This window comes from Lygodium microphyllum, chromosome 25 (assembly GCF_053477565.2).
Source record: "Lygodium microphyllum isolate KBCC chromosome 25, Lygodium_microphyllum_v1.1.10, whole genome shotgun sequence".
Classification (NCBI taxonomy): domain Eukaryota; kingdom Viridiplantae; phylum Streptophyta; class Polypodiopsida; order Schizaeales; family Lygodiaceae; genus Lygodium; species Lygodium microphyllum.
The window spans coordinates 7,039,549-7,051,848 of NC_141159.1; the positions used below are offsets into that span (position 1 = coordinate 7,039,549).

Below are 12,300 nucleotides of genomic sequence, written 5' to 3' on the forward strand. Positions count from 1 at the left end.
GCCTTGATCCTAGAGATACAGGAGTTCGAGGTTCAGTATTCATTCATTGCATATTGTGTTTGCTGCATGAGCATCGTATTATTAGTAGTCATATCATTTCATTTATTAACTGTGTTCATTGTCTTTGAGTTACTCTAAACCTAACCCTAACTGTGTTCTTTTTATCAGTTTGTGTTTTGTCGTACGGTTTCTGTTTATGTTTCTATGTTAGGGTATTTTTCTTTACACTTTTTACAGGACCCATTTTAGCGACATGTTGGCAGAAGAGAGGGCTATATAGGCTCCATTTCATTGTATAGGGTCCTTTGAGGTAGTCTTTCATAGCTGCACCGTTCCCTATTGTGCACCATGTATCGCCTAGGTACCATCCCATCCCCTACCATCTCCTTTGGTGGTTCCCTTGTACCTCCCATCCCTTTTAGAGGGGGACGGTATCGACGATGCGGTTGTGCTTCTCTAGTCCCTTGTGTTCTAGAGAGGGATTCCTAGGATTACGAGGAGCTTCCTCATTGATAGACTATATCAATGGACTTCATTAGCTTTGGCCCCTCCTTCTGCCACCCTTGGATCCATTCCATCTTTTTTGGCCTTCAATCACTTCGAAGATCTAGATAGGGGTGTTAGCAGTCTTCTCTGGCCTTTAGTCATGTCGAGGATTTGAGAAGGTTGTTAGCAGCTGCCACATCCAGGATCTGAGAGGGGGTGTTAGCCGCTTGTGTCCCTTATTGTGCACCATCTATCCCATAGGTTCCATCCCATCCCCCACCATCTCCTTTGGTGGTTCCCTCATACCTCCCATACCTTTTAGAAGGGGCCAATATTGGCGATATGGTTGTGCTTCCTTGGCCCCTTGTGTGAGAGGGATTCCTAAGGTTGTGAGGAGCTTCCTCATTGACTGACTATATTGACGGACCTCATCAGCTTTGGCACTTTTTTTGCCACCCTTTGGATCCATTCCATCTTCTTTGGCCTTCATCCACACCCAGGATCTTTGAGGGGGTGTTAGCAGTCATGTGTCTTGCACCGTCATCTCTTGCTTGCAAGCCTCAGTCTGAGTTAGATGGGGACATTATGAGGTCTAACATTTAGTTTGCTACGTGTTTTGATGGATGGGGCAGCTCTTTCTAGAGCATGCATTTCTTTTCCAGTCGGTTTTAGGCATGTACACACTGACTGAGGTTTATTTTCCAGTCTGTGCATTTCTTTTTTAATGGTTTGGACTGCATCCACATTGGCTAGTATGAGGCAATAAACATATTTTATTTTCACCAGCATTTATTGCATTAAATAATGCAGGTCGGCCAGCATTAAATGCTTGGCCTGTCAGCCCTCTATTATATGTAGCAGGGCAATTGCCACACAATCACACATTATCTTCTACAGGTTTCAGCACACTTCAACATTCAGGGATTCTCCTCTGTCTTCCAGTGATGCCTTCTGTCATTAGCCTTATCTGGTGCCCTCACTAATGCCTTGGGCTGTATGTAGGGACTGATCAGTCCTTGTATTCCACATTCTTTGGGAGTTCAGTGCAGATTTTCTTCTTCCATTCTCTTCTATCTTTGCAGTCTCTCTTCCCTTTTCTCTTTGTGTTCATGTTTCCTCTTCTGTTGTGGACGCTCACAACAATTGCCCTCTTTCAGTAGTCAGTTGACTGTCCAGATTCTTGGGTAGCTATGTGTGCATTTGGGTATATGTTTATTTTATATGCAGATTACTAGAGACTGTTAACATGTAGTCTCAGGGTAATCATGGTGACTATGAGGTAACAGAGCAAATATTTTATGTTAGAAATTTATTTTCGTTGTCCCCTAAAACACAGAGCAGGTGAGAATTGATCATGATGTTCTACTAACAGGCGCACAGTGTTCAGTCTGCTTACAAGATGTTGAACTATTGGAGCTGGTTTCCTTGGCCATGGACAAAGAAGGAGCCCTATGTGAATCCCGATCTGGATCCTGTTATATTGGTGCCAGGCATTGGTGGTTCAATCCTATCAGCAGTTGATGAGAATGGACATAAAGAACGAGTTTGGGTCAGGTTATTTGCAGCTGATCGTGAGTTTAAATCAAAATTATGGTCATTGTTTGATCCTAATACAGGTAATCACCTTCAAGGGATAAGTAACTGATTATTGATGTCTATGTGAAACAATGACAGTAAATTGAAACTCTGATTTTGATAAATGCTGATTATTACCTTCAAGAGATGAGTAACTGATTATTGATGTCTATGTGAAACAATGACAGTAAATTGAAACTCTGATTTTGATAAATGCTGACCTGTGATGTTTTAGAAGTTGCTTATGGTAAAAGTGTGTGATGGGTGCAAAAGCTTGTATGTGCAGTTTCAAGGCCTCAGGAAATCACGTGAAAATTTGAAAATTTGTTCACAAGTCCATTAGCACCTTTGCTTGGGTCTTGAACCAGTCTAGATAGATTATTATCCTATGCATAGCACTTCAAAAGAGCCAATATGATTGAACTCTACAAAGTGCTTTAGTCATTGTAGAAATTGTTCACAGGATGACTAAAAGAACAAAAACTGGCTTGGAACTTAGTCAAGGATGAATCAGTTATCTGATACAAGGGTAATATTGGGTTGGTAGACACATACATCTGGCTCGGAACTTAGTCAAGGATGAATCAGTTATCTGATAAAGGGTAATATTGGGTTGGTGGACACATTCATGGATCAAAGTTGGTTTGAGGTATTGAAGTTCTTGTCATCCACAGATGGTAATGGTGGTTACAACCTTCCTGCCATTTTGCATTTTAATTGTCCACCCCAATTGAAATTAAAAACCAAAAAGAGGGGAAAAAGCAATAACAAAGGTAAAAACCCAAACCACGCCCTGAATTGAAAAAAAAGAATATGTGCTCAGACAGGACTGGCTGCCCCACCATTCTGTCAGCTACTACCATCCACTTTGTTCAGAGCTTTTAGTTCACCCTCCTGCTGATTGAACAGCTGGGCAATTCATCCGCATCTTTGCTGGATGCTGCATATGTCTAGTTGATTTTTTGCCCCTTCTCCTCATGTAAAACATCCGCAAATTGGTGTCTCAGCCTGAGGGAGGAGGTAGCGGTGTATATACTGTTGTATGCACTTCCATTTCGCATTAGTTTTCGACAGACCGCTTCCCATGCATAATGGAGTAGCTCTCTTTGCCAGCATGGTAGAATTTCTTCCTTTTTTAATTGTATAACTTGAAAAGCCATGATGCCAAAAGTAGATATAAAAATGCAGTTTAGATTTTGTTGAAGCATTCTGAAAGCTACAGGAATATAGAAAATTTTCACAAGTATATAACATATGTTGGAAAAAAAATTATATTTGATTTTCAACTATTTTGTAGGCAAGACAGTTTCCCTAGATCCAAAGACCACAATTGAAGTGCCAGAGGACAGGAATGGATTGTACTCTTGCGACATCCTAGATCCTGATTTGGTAAGATAATATGCAGTGGACTTGCATAAGTTTTTCATAGTGTTGATTGCTAGTATATTTTGTCATTAGTACCATAGTCAAATGTTCAGCACTGTTCAGCAGCCATATACCGACACCCATTAGGGACACATTGCCTCCATAAAAAACTAGAAGTATCATCTTAATCATTCCTTGTGCGCAAAACATACGCTCCAGTTTGAACAACCTGGAAATATGTGCGACTGCTGTAGCTGGAGGAGCATTTTGTAGTGATCAGCAGTGTCTGCTGGGATTCTCCAACATTACCTTTATCTCGGTATCACCTTTGTGTTGGAATGGCAGGAAAAACAGTTGCATGGAAACTCATTTCTAAAAATACGGAAATTTCTAAAAATTTACTACAAGTTTCATATGCATTTACAAAGGCTATATACTGAAGTTCAAGCTCTGATGGCATTCTAATCTGCTGCACAATGGCAAGCACTGGGGGCTATGATAATCATAGAGGCCAGAGAATAGAAGTACAATAGGAGAGGCATCATTACGATCTGAAGACTAGCCAGAAGGTCCTGGCCTCGTCTGCATGTTCTAGACCTTCATTTGGCTACATTTTCTGACTGATTGCTTGTGCTTAGGAGGAGCACTAGTAGACAACAGGTGAATAGTTGAGAGGATGTGCATGTGGCCAGTAGTTTTTACAAAAAAAAGGACACAGAGTAAGCTATGCTCCAGGTGACTGACTTATTGGAACAAAGAATGAAGAGCTGGGTGCAGCCTTTCATTTTCCTCCTCATACTAAAACATCCAGTTCTTTATTTGAAGTTCTAAAATGGCTCTTCAGTAAGAAGTCATTCATAAAGTTCTTTAATCCTAACATTTGCTATTATGAATGTGAAACCAGGGCTTTTTGATAGCAATTCTCTGAGCTGTTGCCTAGATTGCAGCTGTAATGCTGATGTCTTGTTCTCTTCTTTGTTTACAGGTTGTGCCTGTCAGCCTTGTGAACTACTTTCATGACTTGATTGAAAAATTATTAGAGTGGGGCTATGAAGAGGGCTCCACCCTTTTTGGTTTTGGTTATGATTTTCGGCAGAGCAACAGGTAATGCTTTGATTTCTCATGAAATTTTATCTACTGAATCACATTGCTAACTCTCAGCTACTGTAGGTTACCAGAAGTGATGGAAAAGTTCAAAGCACGGTTGGAAAGTGCCTACACAGCCTCTGGTGGCAAGAAAGTAAATATTGTCAGTCACTCTATGGGTGGAGTGCTTGTAAAATCATTTTTGGCCCTTCATTACGATGTATGCTGAATTCCCCATTACTAGTTGATAATTAATTGCACTGCTGCTCCTTGTACACATTTTGATCCTTTTCTTCATGCAGGAATTTGAAAAGTATGTGAACTCCTGGATTGCTATTGCAGCACCATTTCAAGGTGAAGTTTATGCTGTTTGAAGAGTTTAATAACCATCTTTTTACTGCTTTAACAAATTCCGAGTCCCAAACCCTTTTTTCTCTCAAGTATTTTATCCTCTTTATGTGAAGTGGTTTTGAATTGGGTTTTTAAACAAACGGGTGCCCACAGAAAAAAGAAAATACCCAAGTCTCTTGCTGTGAACAAGAAATACCATAGGGCTGTGCAACTTCAGTGTGGCATGATGGATTCATGGCATTTGAGTGATGGATGGTGTTGGAAGCCAACCAGAAACCTTGTTCATGACAATGCAATGCAGAGACCCTGTATTAGGTTGTAAGGCAGCACCACATTCACATTTGCCATTATTTGTGTGCATGCAAACTAAATGATGCTTGAACTCAGACAAGGGCTTGGGGTAACTTGTGTTTACTAAGTATATCATTCTTTAAGTAATTTGCTCATATGAATGAGCTCCAGAGTTGACTAATGTCTGTGGGGTCTTAGGTGAGGCCCTTCGATGCATTTGTGTCAGACTGTACTCCAGGATTCTGCTGGAGATGCTGCCATTCTCGAGCAATAGACAAACTACGATACTTGCACAAGCTACAATCCTTAATGCTGAATCTGGATTAATTCAAGTAACGATAGATGAATTTAGTATTGGCATAGGTGTTTTACTTATCTTTGAAATATGTTTTTTAAGAACGATGTCAGATTGGTTATTTGGTGTGCATGACCCTAATGGATTTGCATTTTAGTGATGAGGCTAGTACAACATTTATTCAGTTCCAGTGATCATCTTACATTTTCTTGATAATGTGGCATTGCAGGTGCTCCAGGGTTTATCTTGGATGTCCTATTAACAGGCTGTGAATTTGTAAAAGGTTGGGAAAGAGAGTTATTTGTAGCTAAATGGAGCATGCATCAATTGGTATACTTTTGTCAACTTAATTAGCTGGTTCCTTATTATAGTTGGTTTTGTTCATGCTCATTGGTAACAATATTGAATTTTGATTGCAGCTGATTGAGTGTCCATCTGTTTACGAGTTGATGGCAAACCCTGAGTTTGATTGGCCCAGGACACCTTTACTGAACGTTTGGCAAGAATCAATCGATGAGCTTGATCAAAGTAGTGTAAAACTGCATTCATTTGCTCCGAAAAACTTGGTTCCTGTGCTGTCTGAAGCACTGGTTGACAACTCAGTAAGTGTAGGCAAATCCTGCAAGACACATTTTCTGGCAAGAAGTAAATTGTAACAAGGCCTGTATGTTGCAGATTACATATGGGGGAGAGAAAATTCCACTTCCATTCAATGAATCTATTTTTAGATGGGCACAGCAAACACGAAAACTTCTGCAGATTGCCAAGCTTCCACCAGGGGTCAAGTTTTACAACATCTTTGGTACCAGCAATGATACACCATTAGATGTGTGGTATGGAAATCTTTTCCTCAAATAATGATGAGTTTAATGTATCTGAAAGGGGTAGTTTTCTGTGCAGACAAAAGTTGTTTGTTGTAGGAAAAGGAGTTACAATCAAGTCAGGACACTGTAAAGATTATCTGAAAACAACAAATAGTTGAGGTCAAACTACTTAAGTTGAGACTTGTTAGGAGGTCAAGATGTGCTAGCAGCAACCAGAAGTGCCTCTGGACAAATGTGCTTTTTCCATGGCTCTGAAAGACAAGCTCACATTAGTGGAGTGATTGCTGTTGTGCAAATTGATTAGGCCAACCACTTGGGCTTTTGGAAAGCTGTTAAGTGGGTGCTTTAGTAGTTAATTCGAATTTTGGTAGGTTCAATATTTGAAGAAAATTTTCAGTGCTGGTTTTCCATGGGGGAAAGAGAGACTAGTCAAGAAAATTGTCTTGGACCTGAAAACATTTGCAACACCCAGGCCTCTCCTTTTTTCTGTCCTCAGCATTTGATGGTTTGGATTAGGAAAGCCGTGATTCAACAACCCCAGTTGCTGCTAGCTTTCTGACTCATGTCGTTGTACGAATACTCCACAACCTAGGGAAATTGATGGGACCAACCACCTGGATATTTGAAAAGGTTAACTGGGTACTTCAGTCGTTAATTAGAAATCTAATAGGTTCAATATTTGAAGAAACTTTTTGCAGTTCTGGTTTTCCATGGGGAGACACCTTGTCAAGAATTGTCTTGCACCTGAAAACATGTGCAACACCCAGGCCCATGGAGGTACAGAGAAACACCTATCCAAGAGTCGTCTTGGATCTGAAAAGATGTGCAACATCTAGACCACTTCTCCTTTCTCTCCTCAGTATTTAATGGTTTGGGTTACGAAAGTGAGAAGTTTTGGAAACAAAATTCTCTCCTCAGCATTTAACGGTTTGGGTTATGAAAGTGAGGAGTTTTGGAAACAAATTTCTCAGAATAAGGAACCAAGACAGTAAGTCATGTTAAGCCGTAGGTAGGAGTTAATAAGCATGTGTCATTCCTCATTATGTGTGTCGTGCTGCTGCAGTTATGGAAGTGAAAAATCACCTCTCAAGAGTCTTCAGGACATCCTTCACACAGAGGTGAGAGAAATTTCTCATTAAAATTTGTCTAGTTTTTTGTTCTATCATATTCTCATTCTGTAACGGGCTTTCTACTGTTTTATTTATGCAGGCAGAATTTTGCTGTGTAGATGGTGATGGAACAGTTCCACAAGCTTCTGCAATGGCATGTTCTTGTCTACTTAATCTCCTAGTGGTCTGATTATTGAAGATTATGGAATCCATGTTTTTTGTCCAATAAGTGATCTGCTGCTGAATGTTGACTTCTATGAGGTGTAGGAAGAATAACAGTTCGCTAACCTTCACATTTCATACTTTTCAACAGGCAGACAATCTGGATGCTGTTGCAAGGTTGGGAATACCTGGAGATCATCGTGGTTTACTTTGCGAAGGCCGTCTCTTCCGCGTGTTAAAACAATGGCTGAATGCAGGAGAACCTGATCCTTTTTACAACCCATTCATTGACTATGTTATTCTTCCCAAAACGGAAGAATGGGAAGCCTGCTGGAATGTATGTTCTGATAAAAATTCAGATACATGGGTAGGAGAGACAACACTTGACCTCGTGGCAACTGTTAGAGACAATGATGGGAAACAGAAGACCTTTTGTGCTGAAGCCCGTGCATCTATTTTTGTCTGCCCTACACAGCGCGATGTTGTAGAGGGTGCGTTCAGAATTGAGGCCTTTGGCTCTCAAACTACATCCATACGAGAGGATAATGACAAATTCAGCTTCAGGTCTTTATAGGTGCTGGAGTATTAACTTCTACCTCTGGATACCCACATCAAAGGATCTGGTATCTGTGTAAATAAATATTAAGCCTGTGATGCTATTCATTCTGGGCGACCTTGTGAATACTACTGCCTGCTGGCGCGTGTCATTATGCCTGCCTATTCTGTAAATTATTACTGCCTGCTGGAACTTCTGATTATACATAAAATGTTTGCTGGCCTTTCGCTTTGGTTGACTTCCATACAGCGAGGTGAGCTCGCGACCTTATATGTATGCTTTATAGGTTTGCAGTTCCTTACTTCTTAAGCAGGCTGTGACGGGGGATTGCTGACACTCCTGCATGCTTGAACATACCACGAATTGAAATAGAGTCGGTGCAACATGACATTTATTTTTCTCACTTTTTGGCACAACAGAGCAACACCTTTGAACTCTTCTTCTTCACTTAGCTTTGGATCCTTCCTTTTGGTGGATTACTGGGCTGTCAATTTTTCTCTAAAAAATATTCTATCTCAGTGGTTCTTTCCATAGGTCATTTTGGCGTTAAGAGGCATTTATATCACTCATACGCATGCACTTGTGTCTGATTGACTCCCCCCCGTTACGGACCTTCACAAGACTTTTAAGTCATAACTTGCCATGAGGCACAAAAATGGCACAACGAAAAGGTATACAAGATATATCAATAAGGAATCCTTTGTATTGATGATATCAAAAGATACAACATTGAGGCACATCTCAAGACTACACCCTTGTGACGTTGCACATGTGAGGGTTCACGACATTGAGTATAGAGAATCACATGTAAAGTGGAAATCGAGCAGGGCTTGGAGTTGCTACTACTTCCACTATAGGTGTTTTTGCCTCCAACGCCATAGTACAGCTACAAAGCCCATACCCTTATATTCACCCTCATTTAATGGATTGTTGTTCTCAACAATCTAAGGGTGGTTTCTTGACTTATTTCGGGGTCCTAACATAGCTTATGCTATTAAGTTGGGATAGTGTTTGTCGCACTACGACTTAGGGATCTTAACATAGCTTATTTTATTAAGTTGGCCAGAGTCTCTATCCATTTAGACTTGGTTCTTTTTATTCTTTTGCATTCTAACCTACCCTTGACTCAATTACATTTGAGGAGTGGAGGTTTCATAGTCCTAACTTGATGCGACTTGGTGCTTATGGCTTTGCATGCCAAGCTTTGTAGGTATGATCCCAAGTTGTCACGTTGTTGGAGTCAAGGTGTGATTACGTGGTTGTAGCCATGTTGTGCCATGCCTTAAGGGAGGTAGTCTATTATGTTGCTCCTTGCGCCATCCCTCTCTTTCTTCATGTCGTTACCCGGGGCCTTGGGGACTTGGGCCTCTTGGTTTGGTTGCCAAGTTGCTTTGCTCTCATCGATAAGTCAAGAACTTGGGTCGTTTTTCTTGTCCAATTCTTGGAGGGGAATGGACTAAGTTGTTATAGTTAAACTGGGTATTGGTTTGCGGAAGTAGAGGTATCTTTGAAGTTCTTGGGGTGATGCTCATATATGTGGTGCTTGGTGTGTCACAAATCCATAGGATCCAGACAACTTCTTGCACTGCTTGCAGTCTGAATGCTGATATCTCAATCTTTATCAGCATTGAGTATGGTCCCAACGGGTTCCATAGTCCAAAGACATTCACCTTAAAGAGTGAGTTGGAGAGTTCTCTAATGCTCAACTAGGAAGGGGACCATGGCACTAAGTTACTTTGATTGGACTATTTTGTGAGCACTCTCTCATGTGCTCCCTTCTTTGAGGCTTTGTTTCCTAACTCATTCTATTTAAGCTTATAAGGGTTTGCCTCTTCGGGCTCAAAGGTGTAGCCAATGACTCCATTGCTGAAGTGTGCTTGGTTGCTTTTTTGATTTGAGTTGGTTGGGTTGGGGTGTGGCCTTGCATCAAAAGCTTGGTGTGCGTCGTCCTTAGCCACGAGTTTAGCTTGGGGGATTTTGGAGGCATCTTCATTTTCATCTCTCATCTTGGCTCTAGTAGCTTGCCTTTGTTTCTTAGCATTTGGTTTCACGTTCTTGTACTTTTCATTCTCATTCTCCTCTCTCTCCATCTTTTCTTTGTCCTTTCGGTCTACTTCACTTAGGTCTATCTTTTGCTTCTTTTTTTTCTTTGGCTTTCTAGCTCTCCATACGTGTTCTTCTAACTTGCTTCCTTTGCCTCTTTCTACTCAATCTTTTTCCTAACTTTGTTATTCTTGCTTTCTTCTACTTGATTCCTCATAATCTAATGTAGCTTTTTTTTTTTCCCTTCTAGCTTCTTCCTAGCTAACTCTACTTGCTCTTCTATCTCTTTTCTTTTATTTTGTTGTTTCATCTTTTCCTTGATCTTCTCTATGGCTCCATCTAATAAGTCTTTCTTCTTCTTTCTTATCATCTTCTTCAATCTCCTCCTATATTTGCATGATTATCTTCTTTAACTGCTATTTTAGCCTATCATCACATTGAACTTTGCGGGTTCGGTTGGTTGTTGGGTTCGAGGTGTTTCAAGATCTAGGTTGAGATTCTCCTCGCCTTTTGCTTCTTCTTTGGGTTGTTGGGGTAGAAGTGTTCCAAGATTTGGGTTGAGCTCATGCATTTCTTTTTTCTTATCTTCTAACTCTTCACTTCTCTCTTTTCCTTCACCTATATTATCATGTAAGGTAGAACTGGTGGCTCCATGTAGTGGATGCCCTATCCCAAGTGCTTTCACCCTTCCATTATCATCTTCTAATTCTATCTCCTCATCTACTTTTACATATTCCTCTTCATCAAAGGCATCCTGTGCTTCACAAGAGGGCGCCAACTTGGCCTCACTCTCCATCTCAATGGGTGGAGTTGTTCCAAGATCAAGATTGAGATTATCCTCCCCCTTCTCTTCTTCTAGCATTGGTTCTTCTTTTAACTAGGTTGCAACCTGTGGGTGCAATGTTTCATCCTTATGACATGTCCACCTAGCTTCATCTTCTTTCTTGTATCCTAACTCTATCATGATATTTTCTACCTTTGAACACACATCCATTCTCTATCCTTCACCCTTTACATAATATTCCATCATTTTTTCATTTTTAAAAACTTTTTTGAGTTGGCATTCTCTAGGATAGGGGTAGTCAGTGTATTCTCCTTTTGGATGGTAGTTGAAAGGAAAATCTTCAGGGTAGCAATATGCATCTTCTTTAGGAGGGTATTCGTTGTAGAGGTGTTGGTCTTTAGGGTAGCCTTCTTGGTAGTAGTCTTTAGGATAGTAGTTGGGGTAGTAGTAGTTGTCTCCTTGTTAGGAACGAGGTGTTTCAAGATCCGGGTTGAGCTCATCCTCTCCATGGTCTTCATCTTCATCTTCATCTTCATCTAACCATAGTTCTTCTTCTTCTTTCATATGTTTCTTTTTTTCTTGGCTCCTTGGTTTTTCTTTAATTGGCTTTACTCCATTCTTTAGCTCTTGAACCCTTTCGGTTCTCATCTGGCACTAGACAAAGTATTCTTTTATTGTGATAAAAGAGAGTGGAATGATGATGATCTCAAAGACTTCAAAAACCAATTGAACCTTTTTAAAAAGGCAATGACAGAAGCTTGGGGTAATCAACACTTCACTCACTATATGGTAAGAAGTTTGCATGTGTATGTCTGTTTATTGTTTGACTCATATAGGGTTTTCTAATTGACATTCTTTATTTGTTAACTATGTGACATATTTTATACAACCATGCTCCATATTTTATCAAGAAATATGGATCTCTATCTATTTGGTCAACCCAAGGTATGAAAAAATCACATTATCAAGCAAGAACAAAATACTTTAGACATACAAGACATGGAGGTGGAAGATACAAAGCAAACCGTTTATTAGAGGTCTTTTAATGGTTCTACAGACAAATTCGGCACAAATTCAAGCTCAAAGACATAATTGCATCATATAATACATCATCTTTGGCAAGGACTATATCCACTATTACCCAAAGAAGAAAAGAGGAATATTTAAACTCTTATGCAAAGCAAATATATTATGAATGGTTATAAACTGGACAAAGAGATGGAAAAAATGGGTAAGTTTGGAGAGCTTGACAACCTGCTATGATAAATTGCAACTGTTTGATTATTTAAGCTTCCAATATAATGACCAAGGCCTTAACTTTTGCCAAGCTTCAATGGCCTAGAGCCCTTGGCTCTTCCAAGAAAGTTGTCTGC

General features: G+C 40.2%; 1 protein-coding gene across 3 annotated transcripts in view; it reads left to right on the forward strand.

Annotated features, from left to right (window-relative positions):
* The window catches only part of LOC148013875 (alpha/beta-Hydrolases superfamily protein), a 34,251-nt gene extending 25,920 nt beyond the window's left edge, over positions 1–8,331 (forward strand). For 2 of the 3 annotated variants that reach the window (XM_087666417.1, XM_087666416.1), the window contains 12 exons: positions 1,859–2,102; positions 3,359–3,450; positions 4,412–4,530; positions 4,597–4,732; positions 4,815–4,866; positions 5,353–5,517; positions 5,679–5,779; positions 5,869–6,051; positions 6,125–6,282; positions 7,337–7,391; positions 7,483–7,540; positions 7,700–8,331. In XM_087666417.1, the coding sequence (XP_087522543.1) occupies positions 1,886–2,102; positions 3,359–3,450; positions 4,412–4,530; positions 4,597–4,732; positions 4,815–4,866; positions 5,353–5,517; positions 5,679–5,779; positions 5,869–6,051; positions 6,125–6,282; positions 7,337–7,391; positions 7,483–7,540; positions 7,700–8,118 (1,755 nt within the window). In that variant the 5' untranslated portion in view covers positions 1,859–1,885 and the 3' untranslated portion in view covers positions 8,119–8,331. The remainder of the gene's footprint in view (positions 1–1,858; positions 2,103–3,358; positions 3,451–4,411; positions 4,531–4,596; positions 4,733–4,814; positions 4,867–5,352; positions 5,518–5,678; positions 5,780–5,868; positions 6,052–6,124; positions 6,283–7,336; positions 7,392–7,482; positions 7,541–7,699) is intronic. The other variant, XM_087666418.1, reaches the window with a different exon arrangement.
* The last annotated feature ends 3,969 nt before the right edge of the window (positions 8,332–12,300 follow it).